Here is a 16,990-nt window from a genome sequence, read left to right on the forward strand (position 1 = left end):
GGGTTAATGACTAATCAGCCCATGATCACACATAACTGTGGTGTCATGCATTTGGTATTTTTAATTTTTAGGGGGTCGAACTTGCTATGACTCAGCTATGACCTAAAGGTCCCGACTCAGTCAAATATAATGTAGCTGGACTTATTCTCTATGCGGGGGTTCCACACGTACAACAAACAAGGTGTTATTCAGTCAATGGTCACAGGACATATACTTAAATTCCTATTGTTCCACAGGACACGGCATGCGCGCACCCACGTATACGCGTACACGTATACACGTATACACGTACACACGTACACACGTACACACGTACACACGTACACACGTATACACGTATACACGTATACACGTATACACGTATACACGTATACACGTATACACGTATACACGTATACACGTATACACGTACACACGTACACACGTACACACGTACACACGTATACACGTATACACGTATACACGTATACACGTATACGCGTACACGTACACACGTACACACGTACACACGTACACACGTACACACGTACACACGTACACACGTACACACGTACACACGTACACACGTACACACGTACACACGTACACACGTACACACGTATACACGTATACACGTATACACGTATACACATGCAAACTTTTTTGATTTAGTAAATAATTAGCTTAACCAAACCCCCCTTACCCCCCGTTAATCTTATTTATTATAGTACGTGTTTATTTCTGTCTTGCCAAACCCCAAAAACAAGACTAAACCCGTATCTAGGCACAAGGCCTAAGATTAACGTTTACAAACTCTACCAACCCCATCATTACCAATTATTAATACTAAATCATAACTTCGTTCGCAGTTATCTATAGATACGACAACCCGATCTCTAATTCGTCCCTATCGAACAATATTTACATACCCAACAACCCTATGTCTTGGTTAATGTAGCTTAAATATATTAAAGCAAGGCACTGAAAATGCCTAGATGGGCCGCCAGGCTCCATAAACATAAAGGTTTGGTCCTAGCCTTTCCATTAGTTGTTAATAAAATTACACATGCAAGCCTCCGCATCCCGGTGAAAATGCCCTCTAAATCACCCAGTGATCCAAAGGAGCCGGTATCAAGTACACAACCATTGTAGCTCATGACACCTTGCTCAGCCACACCCCCACGGGACACAGCAGTGATAAAAATTAAGCCATGAATGAAAGTTCGACTAAGCTATATTAAATTAGGGTTGGTAAATTTCGTGCCAGCCACCGCGGTCATACGATTAACCCAAACTAATAGACCCACGGCGTAAAGCGTGTTACAGAAAAAAGTATACTAAAGTTAAGCCTTAACTAGGCTGTAAAAAGCCACAGTTAACGTAAAAATACAGCACGAAAGTAACTTTAATATTTCTGACCACACGATAGCTAAGACCCAAACTGGGATTAGATACCCCACTATGCTTAGCCCTAAACCTAGATAGTTAACCCAAACAAAACTATCCGCCAGAGAACTACTAGCAACAGCTTAAAACTCAAAGGACTTGGCGGTGCTTTATATCCCTCTAGAGGAGCCTGTTCCATAATCGATAAACCCCGATAAACCTCACCATCTCTTGCTAATTCAGCCTATATACCGCCATCTTCAGCAAACCCTAAAAAGGAAGAAAAGTAAGCACAAGTATCTTAACATAAAAAAGTTAGGTCAAGGTGTAGCCCATGAGATGGGGAAGTAATGGGCTACATTTTCTATAACTAGAACATCCACGAAAATCCTTATGAAATTAAGTATTAAAGGAGGATTTAGTAGTAAATTCGAGAATAGAGAGCTCGATTGAATCGGGCCATGAAGCACGCACACACCGCCCGTCACCCTCCTCAAGTGATTAGACCCCAAAGAAACCTATTCAAACCACTACACCCACAAGAGGAGACAAGTCGTAACAAGGTAAGCATACTGGAAAGTGTGCTTGGATAACAAGATGTAGCTTAAACAAAGCATCTGGCCTACACCCAGAAGATTTCATATTAAACTGACCATCTTGAGCTAGAGCTAGCCCAACTACCCATAAACACAACTAACATTAGAAAGTAAAACAAAACATTTAGTTACTCTAAAAAGTATAGGAGATAGAAATTTAACTCGGCGCTATAGAAAAAGTACCGCAAGGGAATGATGAAAGAAAAAACTAAAAGCACTATACAGCAAAGATTACCCCTTGTACCTTTTGCATAATGAATTAGCTAGAATAACCTAACAAAGAGAACTTCAGCTAGGCCCCCCGAAACCAGACGAGCTACCCATAAACAATCTATTACAGGATGAACTCGTCTATGTTGCAAAATAGTGAGAAGATTTATGGGTAGAGGTGAAAAGCCTAACGAGCCTGGTGATAGCTGGTTGCCCAGAACAGAATCTTAGTTCAGCTTTAAACTTACCTCAAAAACCCTAAAATTCCAATGTAAGTTTAAAATATAGTCTAAAAAGGTACAGCTTTTTAGAATCTAGGATACAGCCTTAATTAGAGAGTAAGCATATAACACAAACCATAGTTGGCCTAAAAGCAGCCACCAATTAAGAAAGCGTTCAAGCTCAACAATCAAAACATCTCAATGTCAAAAAACGCAACCAACTCCTAATCTAAAACTGGGCTAATCTATTTAACAATAGAAGCAATAATGCTAATATGAGTAACAAGAAATACTTCTCCCGCGCATAAGCTTATATCAGAACGGATAACCACTGATAGTTAACAACAAGATATATATAACCTAACTACAAGCAAAATATCAGACTAATTGTTAACCCAACACAGGCATGCAATTTAGGGAAAGATTAAAAGAAGTAAAAGGAACTCGGCAAACACAAGCCCCGCCTGTTTACCAAAAACATCACCTCTAGCATTTCCAGTATTAGAGGCACTGCCTGCCCAGTGACATTAGTTAAACGGCCGCGGTATCCTGACCGTGCAAAGGTAGCATAATCATTTGTTCCTTAAATAGGGACTTGTATGAATGGCCACACGAGGGCTTTACTGTCTCTTACTTCCAATCCGTGAAATTGACCTTCCCGTGAAGAGGCGGGAATACGACAATAAGACGAGAAGACCCTGTGGAGCTTTAATTAATCGACCCAAAGAGACCTTAATAACCAACCGACAGGAACAACAGACCTCTGCCATGGGCCGACAATTTAGGTTGGGGTGACCTCGGAGAATAAAACAACCTCCGAGTGATTTAAATCTAGACTGACCAGTCGAAAGTATTACATCACTTATTGATCCAAAGCTTGATCAACGGAACAAGTTACCCCAGGGATAACAGCGCAATCCTATTTCAGAGTCCATATCGACAATAGGGTTTACGACCTCGATGTTGGATCAGGACATCCCGATGGTGCAGCAGCTATCAAAGGTTCGTTTGTTCAACGATTAAAGTCCTACGTGATCTGAGTTCAGACCGGAGTAATCCAGGTCGGTTTCTATCTATTAAATAATTTCTCCCAGTACGAAAGGACAAGAGAAATAAGGCCCACTTTACCAAAGCGCCTTTAACCAAATAGATGATATAATCTCAATCTAAACAGTTTATCTAAACATATCACCCGTAGAGCTCGGGTTTGTTAGGGTGGCAGAGCCCGGCAATTGCATAAAACTTAAGCTTTTACTATCAGAGGTTCAACTCCTCTCCCTAACAGCATGTTTATAATCAATATTCTCTCATTAATTATCCCTATTCTCTTCGCCGTAGCCTTCCTAACCCTAGTTGAACGTAAAGTACTGGGCTACATACAACTCCGTAAAGGACCAAACGTCGTAGGACCATACGGCCTACTTCAGCCTATTGCAGACGCCATGAAACTCTTCACTAAAGAACCCCTCCGACCCCTCACATCCTCCACATTCATATTCATCACAGCACCCATCCTAGCTCTTACACTAGCCCTAACCATATGAATCCCACTGCCCATACCATACCCACTCATTAACATAAACTTAGGAGTGCTATTTATACTAGCTATGTCCAGCCTAGCTGTTTACTCCATTCTATGATCAGGATGGGCTTCAAACTCAAAATATGCCCTAATCGGAGCCCTACGAGCCGTAGCCCAAACAATCTCATATGAAGTCACATTAGCTATCATTCTCTTATCAGTACTACTAATAAATGGATCCTTCACATTAGCTGCACTAATTACCACCCAAGAATACATCTGGCTCATCATCCCTGCATGACCCCTAGCCATAATATGATTCATCTCCACACTAGCAGAAACCAACCGAGCTCCATTTGATCTAACAGAAGGAGAATCAGAACTCGTTTCCGGATTCAACGTAGAATACGCAGCAGGCCCCTTTGCCCTATTTTTTCTAGCAGAATACGCTAATATTATCATAATAAACATCCTCACAACAATCTTATTTTTCGGAGCATTCCATAATCCCTATATACCAGAACTATATACTATCAACTTCACTGTAAAAACCCTAATTCTAACAACCACCTTCCTATGGATCCGAGCATCTTATCCACGATTCCGATATGACCAATTAATGCACCTCCTATGAAAAAACTTCCTACCCCTTACTCTAGCCCTATGCATATGACACGTCTCCCTACCCATCATTACAGCAAGCATTCCACCCCAAACATAAGAAATATGTCTGACAAAAGAATTACTTTGATAGAGTAAAACATAGAGGTTTAAGCCCTCTTATTTCTAGAATTATAGGAATCGAACCTAATCCTAAGAATCCAAAAATCTTCGTGCTACCAATATTACACCACATTCTAAGTAAGGTCAGCTAAATAAGCTATCGGGCCCATACCCCGAAAATGTTGGTTTACACCCTTCCCATACTAATCAAACCCCCTATCCTCACCATCATTATACTAACCGTTATCTCAGGAACTATAATCGTAATAACAACTTCTCACTGACTTATAGTCTGAATTGGCTTCGAAATAAACCTATTAGCTATTATTCCCATCCTCATGAAAAAATATAACCCACGAGCCATAGAAGCAGCCACAAAATACTTCCTGACACAAGCAACCGCTTCAATACTCCTAATAATAGGAATTATCATCAACCTGCTGCACTCAGGACAATGAACCGTATCAAAAGACCTCAACCCCATGGCATCCATTATAATAACAACCGCCTTAGCAGTAAAACTAGGACTAGCCCCATTCCACTTCTGAGTGCCCGAAGTTACACAAGGAATCTCCTTGTCTTCAGGCCTGATCCTACTCACATGACAAAAAATCGCACCACTATCAATTCTTTACCAAATTTCACCCACCATTAACCCCAACCTACTCCTAGCAATAGCCATTATATCAGTTATAATCGGAGGCTGAGGGGGACTTAACCAAACCCAGCTACGAAAAATCATAGCATACTCCTCAATCGCCCATATAGGTTGAATAACAGCCATCATAATATATAGCCCCACAATAATAATTTTAAACCTGACTATCTATATCATTATAACACTAACCACTTTCATGTTACTCATATACAACTCCACCACAACAACATTATCCTTATCACAAACATGAAACAAAACGCCCCTGATCACCTCACTTATCCTACTGCTAATAATGTCTCTGGGCGGCCTCCCCCCACTCTCTGGCTTCATCCCAAAATGAATAATCATTCAAAAACTAACCAAAAATGAAATAATCATAATACCCACACTACTAGCCATAACAGCACTACTTAACCTGTACTTCTACATACGACTAACATATACCACTGCACTAACTATATTCCCCTCAAACAACTGTATAAAAATAAAATGACGGTTCAAATGCACAAAAAAAATAATCTTTTTACCCCCCTTAATCGTAATGTCCACCATGCTACTCCCACTCACACCAATACTATCCGTCCTAGATTAGAAAGTTTAGGTTAAACTAGACCAAGAGCCTTCAAAGCTCTAAGTAAGCCCTATAGAATTAACTTCTGCATACCTATTAACTCTAAGGACTGGAAGAATCTATCTTACATCAATTGACTGCAAATCAAACACTTTAATTAAGCTAAGCCCTTACTAGATTGGTGGGCCCTAACCCCACGAAATTTTAGTTAACAGCTAAATACCCTAATCAACTGGCTTCAATCTACTTCTCCCGCCGCCTGGAAAAAAAAGGCGGGAGAAGCCCCGGCAGCGTCAAGCTGCTTCTTTGAATTTGCAATTCAATATGACATTCACTACAGGACTTGGTAAAAAGAGGGTTAGAACCTCCTGTCTTTAGATTTACAGTCTAATGCTTACTCAGCCATTTTACCTATGTTCATAAACCGCTGACTATTTTCAACCAATCACAAGGATATTGGAACTCTTTACCTTTTATTTGGCGCCTGGGCTGGTATAGTGGGGACTGCCCTCAGTCTCCTAATTCGAGCCGAACTGGGTCAACCTGGCACACTACTAGGAGATGACCAAATTTATAATGTAGTAGTTACTGCCCATGCCTTTGTGATAATCTTTTTTATAGTAATGCCTATTATAATTGGAGGATTCGGAAACTGGCTAGTTCCGTTAATAATCGGAGCCCCCGATATGGCATTCCCTCGAATGAATAACATAAGCTTCTGACTCCTTCCCCCATCCTTCCTACTTCTGCTCGCATCGTCTATGGTAGAAGCTGGGGCAGGAACTGGGTGGACAGTATACCCACCCCTAGCTGGCAACCTAGCCCATGCAGGAGCATCCGTGGATCTAACTATTTTTTCACTACACCTAGCAGGCGTCTCCTCAATCTTAGGTGCTATTAATTTTATTACTACTATTATTAATATAAAACCGCCCGCTATGTCCCAATACCAAACACCCCTGTTTGTTTGATCGGTTCTAATTACTGCTGTGTTGCTACTTCTATCACTGCCAGTTTTAGCAGCAGGCATCACCATGCTACTGACAGATCGAAATCTAAATACCACATTTTTTGATCCTGCCGGGGGAGGAGACCCCATCTTATATCAACACCTATTCTGATTCTTCGGTCACCCAGAAGTCTATATCTTAATCCTGCCCGGGTTTGGAATAATTTCACATATTGTCACCTACTACTCAGGCAAAAAAGAACCTTTTGGCTACATGGGGATAGTCTGAGCCATAATGTCAATTGGCTTTCTGGGCTTTATCGTATGGGCCCATCACATGTTTACTGTAGGGATAGATGTGGATACACGAGCATACTTTACGTCAGCTACTATAATTATCGCTATTCCTACTGGGGTAAAAGTATTTAGCTGATTGGCCACTCTTCACGGGGGTAATATTAAATGGTCTCCCGCTATACTATGGGCTTTGGGATTCATTTTCCTATTCACCGTAGGGGGCTTAACAGGAATTGTACTAGCAAACTCCTCATTGGATATTGTCCTTCACGACACATACTACGTAGTAGCCCACTTCCACTACGTCTTGTCAATAGGAGCAGTATTTGCTATTATAGGGGGCTTCGTTCACTGATTCCCCTTATTCTCAGGGTATACTCTTGATAATACTTGGGCAAAAGTTCATTTTACGATCATGTTCGTAGGTGTCAATATAACGTTTTTCCCTCAGCATTTCCTAGGCCTGTCTGGGATGCCTCGACGTTATTCTGACTATCCAGACGCGTATACAACTTGAAACACAATCTCCTCAATAGGCTCTTTTATTTCACTAACAGCAGTAATATTAATAGTCTTTATAATGTGAGAAGCTTTCGCATCAAAGCGAGAAGTAGCCACAGTGGAACTAACCACAACTAATCTCGAATGACTTCACGGATGTCCTCCTCCGTATCACACATTTGAAGAGCCAGCCTACGTGCTGTTAAAATAAGAAAGGAAGGAATCGAACCTCCTTAGACTGGTTTCAAGCCAATACCATAACCACTATGTCTTTCTCAATTAAGAAGTATTAGTAAAATAATTACATAACTTTGTCAAAGTTAAATTATAGGTTTAAGCCCTATGTGCTTCCATGGCATACCCCTTCCAACTAGGTTTTCAAGATGCTACATCCCCCATTATAGAAGAGCTTTTACACTTCCATGATCATACATTAATAATTGTATTCCTAATTAGCTCCCTAGTCCTCTACATTATCTCATTAATACTGACAACTAAACTTACGCATACAAGCACAATAGATGCCCAAGAAGTAGAAACTATCTGAACCATTTTACCAGCCATCATCTTAATTCTCATTGCCCTGCCTTCCTTACGAATTCTCTATATAATAGATGAGATTAATAATCCCTCCCTCACTGTAAAGACTATAGGACATCAGTGATACTGAAGTTATGAGTACACCGACTATGAGGACCTAAGCTTCGACTCCTACATAATCCCCACTCAAGAGTTAAAGCCCGGAGAGCTCCGACTACTAGAAGTTGATAACCGAGTAGTGTTGCCAATAGAAGTGACTATTCGCATGTTAGTCTCATCAGAGGACGTACTGCACTCGTGAGCCATCCCATCCCTGGGCCTAAAAACTGACGCTATCCCAGGCCGACTAAACCAAACAACCCTAATAGGCACACGGCCTGGGCTATATTATGGTCAGTGCTCAGAAATCTGCGGCTCAAATCACAGTTTTATGCCCATTGTCCTTGAACTAGTCCCGCTGTCATATTTCGAAAAATGATCTGCATCTATGCTGTAATTTCACTAAGAAGCTAAATTAGCGTTAACCTTTTAAGTTAAAAACTGGGAGTTCAAACCTCCCCTTAGTGACATGCCACAGTTAGACACATCAACCTGATTTATTACTATTATTTCAATAATCATGACACTGTTCGTTATATTTCAACTAAAAATCTCAAAACATCTGTACCCATCAAGCCCAGAACCCAAATCTACAGCTGCATTAAAACAGCCGAGTCCCTGAGAAAAAAAATGAACGAAAATCTATTCACCTCTTTTACTACCCCAACAATAATAGGACTGCCTGTTGTTGTGTTAATCGTTATGTTCCCCAGCATTCTATTTCCCTCGCCTAACCGACTAATTAATAACCGCCTAGTCTCACTCCAACAATGATTAGTACAACTTACATTAAAGCAAATACTGATTACCCACAATTACAAAGGACAAACCTGGGCCCTAATACTTATGTCTCTCATTTTATTTATTGGGTCAACAAATCTGCTAGGTCTACTACCTCACTCATTTACTCCAACTACCCAATTATCAATAAACCTAGGCATAGCCATCCCCTTGTGAGCCGGCACCGTAATCACTGGATTCCGTCACAAAACTAAAGCATCCTTGGCCCACTTTCTACCACAAGGAACACCAGTCCCCTTAATCCCTATGCTCGTAATTATCGAAACTATCAGCCTTTTTATCCAGCCCGTAGCCCTAGCCGTACGACTCACAGCTAATATTACTGCAGGCCATTTATTAATACACCTAATCGGAGGAGCTGCTTTAGCCCTAACAAATATTAGTGCCCCTACTGCTTTAATTACCTTTATCATCCTCATCCTACTGACAATTCTTGAATTCGCTGTAGCTCTAATCCAAGCCTATGTTTTTACCCTACTTGTGAGCCTGTATTTACATGATAATACTTAATGACCCACCAAACCCACGCATATCACATGGTTAATCCCAGCCCATGGCCACTTACAGGGGCCCTTTCGGCCCTACTAATAACCTCAGGCCTGGCTATATGATTTCACTATAACTCAATACTACTATTAACTCTAGGAATAACCACTAACCTATTGACTATATACCAATGGTGACGAGACATCATTCGGGAGAGCACATTCCAAGGCCACCACACACCCATTGTTCAAAAAGGCCTCCGATACGGAATAATCCTTTTCATCATCTCAGAAGTATTCTTCTTCGCAGGTTTTTTCTGGGCCTTCTATCACTCAAGCCTGGCCCCGACCCCCGAATTGGGAGGATGCTGGCCACCAACAGGTATTATTCCCCTAAACCCCCTAGAAGTCCCACTACTCAATACTTCTGTGCTCTTAGCTTCCGGAGTGTCAATCACCTGAGCCCATCATAGCCTAATAGAAGGAAATCGAAAACACATGCTCCAAGCACTATTTATTACAATCTCCCTAGGAGTCTATTTTACCCTCCTCCAAGCCTCTGAGTACTATGAAACATCATTTACAATCTCGGACGGAGTTTATGGGTCCACCTTTTTCATAGCCACAGGGTTCCACGGACTACACGTAATTATTGGCTCTACCTTCCTAATCGTATGTTTCTTGCGCCAACTAAAATACCACTTCACATCGAGCCACCATTTTGGATTCGAAGCCGCTGCTTGATATTGACATTTCGTAGACGTGGTTTGACTGTTCTTATACGTTTCCATTTATTGATGAGGATCCTATTCCCTTAGTATCAACAAGTACAGTTGACTTCCAATCAACCAGTTTCGGTATAATCCGAAAGGGAATAATAAACATAATACTCGCTCTACTCACCAACACACTTCTATCCACACTACTTGTACTCATCGCGTTCTGACTACCCCAACTAAACACCTATGCAGAAAAAGCAAGTCCTTATGAATGTGGATTTGACCCCATAGGATCCGCTCGCCTGCCCTTCTCCATAAAATTCTTCCTAGTAGCTATCACATTCTTGCTATTCGACCTAGAAATTGCACTACTGCTCCCTCTTCCCTGAGCCTCACAAACAAACAAACTGTCAACCATGCTTATCACAGCCCTTCTACTAATCTCCCTATTAGCCGCAAGCCTAGCCTACGAGTGAACCCAAAAAGGATTAGAATGAACTGAATATGATAATTAGTTTAAACTAAAACAAATGATTTCGACTCATTAGATTGTAGCTTACCCTATAATTATCAAATGTCCATAGTCTATGTTAACATCTTCCTGGCTTTCATCGTATCACTCATAGGACTATTAATGTACCGATCCCACTTAATATCCTCCCTTCTATGCCTAGAAGGCATAATACTATCCCTATTTATTATGATAACCATGGCAGTTCTAAACAATCACTTTACACTAGCTAGCATGACCCCCATTATCCTGCTAGTATTTGCAGCCTGCGAGGCAGCACTGGGCTTGTCCCTACTAGTAATGGTATCAAATACATATGGTACCGACTATGTACAAAACCTAAACCTCTTGCAATGCTAAAAATTATTATCCCCACTGCCATACTCATACCAATAACATGATTATCAAAACCCAGCATAATCTGAATTAACTCAACCACCTATAGTTTTCTGATCAGCCTTGTTAGCCTGTCCTACTTAAATCAACTAGGCGACAACAGCCTAAATCTCTCATTACTATTTTTCTCAGACTCACTCTCTGCACCCCTACTAGTATTAACAACATGACTCTTACCACTAATGCTCATGGCTAGTCAATCACACCTGTCAAAAGAGACCCTAGCCCGAAAAAAACTATACATTACAATACTTATTATCCTACAACTCCTCTTAATTATAACATTCACCGCTACAGAACTGATTATATTCTACATTCTATTCGAAGCTACATTAATCCCTACTCTTATTATTATCACTCGATGAGGCAATCAAACAGAGCGACTAAACGCTGGTCTGTACTTTCTATTCTACACCCTGGTAGGCTCACTACCCCTCCTAGTCGCACTACTATACATCCAAAACACAACAGGAACTCTGAACTTCCTAATTATTCAATACTGAGCCAAACCAATTTCAGCCACCTGATCTAATATCTTTCTCTGACTAGCATGCATAATAGCATTCATAGTAAAAATACCTCTATATGGGCTCCACCTGTGACTACCAAAAGCACATGTCGAAGCTCCCATTGCCGGCTCAATAGTCCTTGCTGCTGTACTGTTGAAGCTAGGAGGATATGGAATGATACGCATTACAATCCTACTCAACCCCACAACAAACCAAATGGCATACCCCTTCATAATGCTATCCCTATGGGGAATAATTATAACAAGCTCTATTTGTCTACGCCAGACAGACCTAAAATCCCTAATCGCATATTCATCCGTAAGCCATATGGCCCTAGTAATCGTGGCCGTACTAATTCAAACACCTTGGAGTTACATAGGAGCCACAGCTCTTATAATCGCCCACGGACTAACTTCCTCAGTGCTATTTTGCCTTGCAAACTCAAACTACGAACGAATCCATAGCCGAACAATAATTCTCGCACGAGGCCTACAAACCATCCTCCCCCTAATAGCTGCTTGATGACTACTGGCCAGCCTCGCAAACCTGGCCCTACCTCCTACTATTAACCTAATTGCAGAGCTATTTGTAGTAGTGGCCTCCTTTTCATGATCTAACATAACCATTACTCTCATGGGCACAAATATCATCATCACAGCCCTATATACCCTCTACATACTCATTACAACCCAACGAGGCAAATATACACACCACATTAAAAACATCAATCCATCATTCACACGAGAAAATGCCCTAATAACACTTCATCTGCTCCCACTTTTTCTCTTATCTCTCAACCCCAAAATCGTACTAGGTCCTATTTACTGTAAATATAGTTTAATAAAAACATTAGATTGTGAATCTAATAATAGAAGTGCAAATCTTCCTATTTAAACGAAAAAGTATGCAAGAGCTGCTAACTCATGCCCCCACGTATAAAAACGTGGCTTTTTCAACTTTTATAGGATAGAAGTAATCCATTGGTCTTAGGAGCCAAAAAATTGGTGCAACTCCAAATAAAAGTAATAAACCTACTTACCTCCTCTATACTCACTGCGATATTTATCCTACTCCTACCTATCATTACATCCAACACTCAATTATATAAAAGTAACCTATACCCTCACTATGTAAAAACCACAATCTCTTACGCCTTTACCATTAGTATAATCCCAGCCATAATATTCATTTCCTCCGGACAAGAGATAACCATCTCAAACTGATGTTGACTATCAATTCAAACCCTTAAATTATCACTAAGCTTCAAACTAGATTATTTCTCGATCATCTTCATCCCAGTAGCACTTTTCGTTACATGGTCGATCATAGAATTCTCAATGTGATACATACACACAGATCCCTATATTAACCAGTTCTTTAAGTACCTCCTTATATTCCTAATCACTATAATGATCTTAGTGACCGCCAATAATCTATTTCAGCTGTTTATTGGATGGGAGGGAGTAGGAATTATATCTTTCCTACTTATCGGATGATGATATGGTCGAGCAGACGCAAACACTGCCGCCCTGCAAGCAATTCTCTACAACCGTATTGGTGATGTAGGATTTATCATGGCCATAGCATGATTCCTTACCAACCTAAATGCATGAAACCTCCAACAAATCTTTATCACTCAACATGAAAGCCTGAATATGCCATTACTAGGACTCCTCCTAGCCGCCACAGGCAAGTCCGCCCAATTTGGCCTACACCCATGATTGCCATCAGCCATAGAAGGTCCAACTCCCGTCTCCGCCCTACTCCACTCAAGCACAATAGTTGTAGCCGGAGTCTTCTTATTAATCCGCTTCCACCCACTCATAGAACAAAATAAAGCCATACAAACCCTCACTCTATGCCTGGGGGCCATCACAACCCTATTCACAGCCATCTGTGCCCTCACACAAAATGATATTAAAAAAATTGTTGCTTTCTCAACTTCAAGCCAATTAGGCCTGATAATCGTTACTATCGGAATTAACCAACCCTACCTTGCATTCCTGCATATCTGCACACACGCATTTTTTAAAGCCATATTATTCATGTGCTCCGGATCAATTATCCACAGTCTAAACGACGAGCAAGATATTCGAAAAATAGGCGGACTATATAAACCAATACCCTTTACTACCACCTCCCTTATTATCGGAAGCCTCGCATTAACAGGCATGCCATTCCTAACAGGCTTTTACTCCAAAGACCTAATCATCGAGACAGCCAATACGTCGTATACCAACGCCTGAGCCCTATTGGTCACTCTCATTGCTACATCCCTCACAGCCGCCTATAGTACTCGAATCATATTCTTTGCACTCCTGGGGCAACCCCGATTCAACTCCCTAAGCCCAATCAATGAAAACAACCCCCACCTCATCAACTCCATTAAACGTCTCTTAATTGGAAGCATTTTTGCAGGATACTTGATCTCCCATAACATCCCCCCAACGACCATCCCACAAATGACCATACCCTGCCACCTAAAACTAACTGCTCTCGCCATGACCATCATAGGCTTTATCCTGGCATTAGAGCTTAACCTCGTGGCTAAAAACTTAAAATTTAAATACCCCTCAAATCTTTTTAAGTTTTCTAACCTCCTCGGGTACTTTCCAATCGTAATTCACCGCCTCCCATCGATAATAAGCCTAACCATAAGCCAAAAATCCGCATCGATACTATTAGATATAATCTGGCTAGAAAATGTAATACCAAAATCCATCTCCCACTTCCAAATAAAAATATCAACCGCCGTATCTAATCAGAAGGGACTAGTTAAGCTCTACTTCCTATCCTTCATAATCACCCTGACCCTTAGCCTACTCTTACTTAGTTTCCACGAGTAACCTCTATAATCACCAATACACCAATAAGCAAAGACCAACCAGTGACAACCACTAGCCAGGTTCCATAACTATACAGTGCTGCAATTCCTATGGCCTCCTCACTAAAAAACCCCGAGTCACCCGTATCATAGATCACTCAATCACCCGCACCATTAAACTTAAACACAACCTCAACCTCATCTTCCTTTAAAATATAGCAAGCAGTCAACAACTCCGCTAATACCCCCGTAATAAACGCACCTAATACGGCTTTATTAGATGTCCACGCCTCGGGGTAGGGCTCAGTAGCCATAGCTGTAGTGTACCCAAACACCACAAGCATGCCCCCCAAATAAATTAAAAAAACTATTAAACCTAAAAATGACCCCCCAAAATTCAATACAATACCGCAACCAACACCACCAGCCACAATCAATCCAAGCCCACCATAAATAGGAGAAGGCTTTGAAGAAAAACTCACAAAGCTCACCACGAAAATTGTACTTAAAATAAATACAATGTATGTTATCATAATTCTCACATGGATTCTAACCACGACCAATGATATGAAAAACCATCGTTGTATTTCAACTATAAGAACTTAATGACCAACATTCGAAAATCACACCCCCTTATCAAAATTATTAATCACTCATTTATTGACCTACCCGCCCCATCCAATATTTCAGCATGATGAAACTTTGGCTCCTTACTAGGGGTGTGCTTAATCTTACAAATCCTCACTGGCCTCTTTCTAGCCATACACTACACATCAGACACAATAACCGCTTTCTCATCAGTTACCCACATTTGCCGCGACGTAAACTACGGCTGGATTATCCGATATCTACATGCCAACGGAGCCTCCATATTCTTTATCTGTCTATACATGCACGTAGGACGAGGAATATACTACGGCTCCTACACCTTCTCAAAAACATGAAATATCGGGATTGTGCTATTGTTTACGGTCATGGCTACAGCCTTCATAGGATATGTCTTACCATGAGGACAAATATCATTCTGAGGGGCAACCGTAATCACCAACCTCCTGTCAGCAATCCCATATATTGGGACCGACCTAGTAGAGTGAATCTGAGGGGGTTTCTCAGTAGACAAAGCTACCCTGACACGATTCTTTGCCTTCCACTTCATCCTTCCGTTTATCGTCTCAGCCCTAGCAGCAGTCCACCTCCTATTCCTTCACGAAACAGGATCCAATAACCCCTCAGGAATGGTGTCCGACTCAGACAAAATCCCATTCCACCCATACTACACAATTAAAGATATCTTAGGCCTCTTAGTACTAATCCTAACCCTCACACTACTCGTCCTATTCTCACCAGACCTATTAGGAGACCCTGATAACTACATCCCCGCCAACCCCCTAAATACCCCTCCCCATATTAAGCCCGAATGGTATTTCCTATTCGCATACGCAATCCTCCGATCTATTCCCAATAAACTAGGAGGAGTTCTAGCCCTAGTCTTATCCATCTTAATCTTAGCCACTATCCCTGCCCTCCACACATCCAAACAACGAGGAATAATGTTTCGACCGCTAAGCCAATGCTTATTCTGACTCTTAGTGGCAGACCTTCTAACCCTAACATGAATTGGTGGCCAACCTGTAGAACACCCCTTTATTGCCATCGGCCAACTAGCCTCTATCCTATACTTCTTCATCCTCCTAGTCTTAATCCCCATCTCAGGCATTATTGAAAACCGCCTCCTTAAATGAAGAGTCTTCGTAGTATATAAATTACTTTGGTCTTGTAAACCAAAAAAGGAGAATATGTACTCTCCCTAAGACTTCAAGGAAGAAGCAATAGCCCCACCATCAGCACCCAAAGCTGAAATTCTTTCTTAAACTATTCCTTGCCAATACCAAAAAACAACCCCATGACTTTCATAATTCATATATTGCATATACCCGTACTGTGCTTGCCCAGTATGTCCTCATCCCCACAAAAAATAAGTGAAAAAATCCTCAATCCCCGTTAATACAGAACACACAACACGAAATAACCTGTTAACTACCGGACCCCCCCCCTCCCCCCGTTAACACATTACGTAGGGCATACTATGTATATCGGGCATTAATCGCCTGTCCCCATGAATATTAAGCATGTACAGTAGTTTATATATTTTACATAAGGCATACTATGTATATCGTGCATTAATCCCTTGTCCCCATGAATATTAAGCATGTACAGTAGTTCATATATATTACATAAAACATAATAGTGCTTAATCGTGCATATTCATGATTTAAAACAGTTCTTTCATGGATCTCAACTATCCGAAAAAGCTTAATCACCTGGCCTCGAAAAACCAACAACCCTTGCTCGAGCGTGTACCTCTTCTCGCTCCGGGCCCATTTCAACGTGGGGGTGTCTATAGTGAAACTATACCTGGCATCTGGTTCTTACTTCAGGGTCATGACATTCTTAAATCCAATCCTTCAACTTTCTCAAATAGGACATCTCGAT

General features: G+C 41.1%; 13 protein-coding genes and 24 non-coding genes across 37 annotated transcripts, besides 2 other annotated features; 28 read left to right on the forward strand and 9 right to left on the reverse strand. All coding sequences in view use genetic code 2, as the record gives it.

Annotated features, from left to right (window-relative positions):
* Nucleotides 1-927: a sequence feature (control region; CR).
* Nucleotides 928-998, forward strand: KEG81_t01. The gene has a single exon. It is a non-coding gene; the product is annotated as a tRNA-Phe (tRNA).
* Nucleotides 999-1,958, forward strand: KEG81_r02. The gene has a single exon. It is a non-coding gene; the product is annotated as a s-rRNA (ribosomal RNA).
* On the forward strand, nucleotides 1,959-2,026 carry KEG81_t02. The gene has a single exon. It is a non-coding gene; the product is annotated as a tRNA-Val (tRNA).
* Nucleotides 2,027-3,601, forward strand: KEG81_r01. Its single transcript has one exon. It is a non-coding gene; the product is annotated as a l-rRNA (ribosomal RNA).
* KEG81_t03 lies at nucleotides 3,602-3,676 on the forward strand. Its single transcript has one exon. It is a non-coding gene; the product is annotated as a tRNA-Leu (tRNA).
* Nucleotides 3,677-3,678: 2 nt separating this feature from the next.
* Nucleotides 3,679-4,634, forward strand: ND1. Its single transcript has one exon. Coding sequence (YP_001874853.1; NADH dehydrogenase subunit 1) is annotated over nucleotides 3,679-4,634 (956 nt in total).
* On the forward strand, nucleotides 4,635-4,703 carry KEG81_t04. The gene has a single exon. It is a non-coding gene; the product is annotated as a tRNA-Ile (tRNA).
* On the reverse strand, nucleotides 4,701-4,774 carry KEG81_t05. Its single transcript has one exon. It is a non-coding gene; the product is annotated as a tRNA-Gln (tRNA).
* Nucleotides 4,775-4,843, forward strand: KEG81_t06. Its single transcript has one exon. It is a non-coding gene; the product is annotated as a tRNA-Met (tRNA).
* ND2 lies at nucleotides 4,844-5,885 on the forward strand. The gene has a single exon. Coding sequence (YP_001874854.1; NADH dehydrogenase subunit 2) is annotated over nucleotides 4,844-5,885 (1,042 nt in total).
* KEG81_t07 lies at nucleotides 5,886-5,954 on the forward strand. The gene has a single exon. It is a non-coding gene; the product is annotated as a tRNA-Trp (tRNA).
* A 15-nt stretch (nucleotides 5,955-5,969) lies between these two features.
* KEG81_t08 lies at nucleotides 5,970-6,038 on the reverse strand. The gene has a single exon. It is a non-coding gene; the product is annotated as a tRNA-Ala (tRNA).
* Nucleotide 6,039: 1 nt separating this feature from the next.
* On the reverse strand, nucleotides 6,040-6,112 carry KEG81_t09. The gene has a single exon. It is a non-coding gene; the product is annotated as a tRNA-Asn (tRNA).
* Nucleotides 6,113-6,145: 33 nt separating this feature from the next.
* KEG81_t10 lies at nucleotides 6,146-6,210 on the reverse strand. The gene has a single exon. It is a non-coding gene; the product is annotated as a tRNA-Cys (tRNA).
* Nucleotides 6,211-6,278, reverse strand: KEG81_t11. Its single transcript has one exon. It is a non-coding gene; the product is annotated as a tRNA-Tyr (tRNA).
* A 1-nt stretch (nucleotide 6,279) lies between these two features.
* On the forward strand, nucleotides 6,280-7,824 carry COX1. The gene has a single exon. A coding sequence (YP_001874855.1; cytochrome c oxidase subunit I) covers nucleotides 6,280-7,824, from the start codon at nucleotides 6,280-6,282 to the stop codon at nucleotides 7,822-7,824; it is 1,545 nt and encodes a 514-aa protein.
* KEG81_t12 lies at nucleotides 7,822-7,890 on the reverse strand. Its single transcript has one exon. It is a non-coding gene; the product is annotated as a tRNA-Ser (tRNA).
* A 6-nt stretch (nucleotides 7,891-7,896) lies between these two features.
* Nucleotides 7,897-7,965, forward strand: KEG81_t13. The gene has a single exon. It is a non-coding gene; the product is annotated as a tRNA-Asp (tRNA).
* On the forward strand, nucleotides 7,966-8,649 carry COX2. The gene has a single exon. A coding sequence (YP_001874856.1; cytochrome c oxidase subunit II) covers nucleotides 7,966-8,649, from the start codon at nucleotides 7,966-7,968 to the stop codon at nucleotides 8,647-8,649; it is 684 nt and encodes a 227-aa protein.
* Nucleotides 8,650-8,652: 3 nt separating this feature from the next.
* KEG81_t14 lies at nucleotides 8,653-8,720 on the forward strand. Its single transcript has one exon. It is a non-coding gene; the product is annotated as a tRNA-Lys (tRNA).
* A 1-nt stretch (nucleotide 8,721) lies between these two features.
* On the forward strand, nucleotides 8,722-8,925 carry ATP8. Its single transcript has one exon. A coding sequence (YP_001874857.1; ATP synthase F0 subunit 8) covers nucleotides 8,722-8,925, from the start codon at nucleotides 8,722-8,724 to the stop codon at nucleotides 8,923-8,925; it is 204 nt and encodes a 67-aa protein.
* Nucleotides 8,883-9,563, forward strand: ATP6. The gene has a single exon. A coding sequence (YP_001874858.1; ATP synthase F0 subunit 6) covers nucleotides 8,883-9,563, from the start codon at nucleotides 8,883-8,885 to the stop codon at nucleotides 9,561-9,563; it is 681 nt and encodes a 226-aa protein.
* On the forward strand, nucleotides 9,563-10,346 carry COX3. Its single transcript has one exon. Coding sequence (YP_001874859.1; cytochrome c oxidase subunit III) is annotated over nucleotides 9,563-10,346 (784 nt in total).
* KEG81_t15 lies at nucleotides 10,347-10,415 on the forward strand. The gene has a single exon. It is a non-coding gene; the product is annotated as a tRNA-Gly (tRNA).
* Nucleotides 10,416-10,762, forward strand: ND3. Its single transcript has one exon. Coding sequence (YP_001874860.1; NADH dehydrogenase subunit 3) is annotated over nucleotides 10,416-10,762 (347 nt in total).
* Nucleotides 10,763-10,831, forward strand: KEG81_t16. The gene has a single exon. It is a non-coding gene; the product is annotated as a tRNA-Arg (tRNA).
* ND4L lies at nucleotides 10,832-11,128 on the forward strand. Its single transcript has one exon. A coding sequence (YP_001874861.1; NADH dehydrogenase subunit 4L) covers nucleotides 10,832-11,128, from the start codon at nucleotides 10,832-10,834 to the stop codon at nucleotides 11,126-11,128; it is 297 nt and encodes a 98-aa protein.
* ND4 lies at nucleotides 11,122-12,499 on the forward strand. The gene has a single exon. Coding sequence (YP_001874862.1; NADH dehydrogenase subunit 4) is annotated over nucleotides 11,122-12,499 (1,378 nt in total).
* Nucleotides 12,500-12,568, forward strand: KEG81_t17. The gene has a single exon. It is a non-coding gene; the product is annotated as a tRNA-His (tRNA).
* Nucleotide 12,569: 1 nt separating this feature from the next.
* Nucleotides 12,570-12,628, forward strand: KEG81_t18. Its single transcript has one exon. It is a non-coding gene; the product is annotated as a tRNA-Ser (tRNA).
* KEG81_t19 lies at nucleotides 12,629-12,698 on the forward strand. Its single transcript has one exon. It is a non-coding gene; the product is annotated as a tRNA-Leu (tRNA).
* On the forward strand, nucleotides 12,699-14,519 carry ND5. Its single transcript has one exon. A coding sequence (YP_001874863.1; NADH dehydrogenase subunit 5) covers nucleotides 12,699-14,519, from the start codon at nucleotides 12,699-12,701 to the stop codon at nucleotides 14,517-14,519; it is 1,821 nt and encodes a 606-aa protein.
* Nucleotides 14,503-15,030, reverse strand: ND6. The gene has a single exon. A coding sequence (YP_001874864.1; NADH dehydrogenase subunit 6) covers nucleotides 14,503-15,030, from the start codon at nucleotides 15,028-15,030 to the stop codon at nucleotides 14,503-14,505; it is 528 nt and encodes a 175-aa protein.
* Nucleotides 15,031-15,099, reverse strand: KEG81_t20. Its single transcript has one exon. It is a non-coding gene; the product is annotated as a tRNA-Glu (tRNA).
* A 3-nt stretch (nucleotides 15,100-15,102) lies between these two features.
* Nucleotides 15,103-16,242, forward strand: CYTB. The gene has a single exon. A coding sequence (YP_001874865.1; cytochrome b) covers nucleotides 15,103-16,242, from the start codon at nucleotides 15,103-15,105 to the stop codon at nucleotides 16,240-16,242; it is 1,140 nt and encodes a 379-aa protein.
* Nucleotides 16,243-16,312, forward strand: KEG81_t21. The gene has a single exon. It is a non-coding gene; the product is annotated as a tRNA-Thr (tRNA).
* On the reverse strand, nucleotides 16,313-16,379 carry KEG81_t22. The gene has a single exon. It is a non-coding gene; the product is annotated as a tRNA-Pro (tRNA).
* Nucleotides 16,380-16,990: a sequence feature (control region; CR).

Source organism: Panthera tigris, mitochondrion, assembly GCF_018350195.1.
Source record: "Panthera tigris mitochondrion, complete genome".
NCBI classification, from domain to species: Eukaryota; Metazoa; Chordata; class Mammalia; order Carnivora; family Felidae; genus Panthera; species Panthera tigris.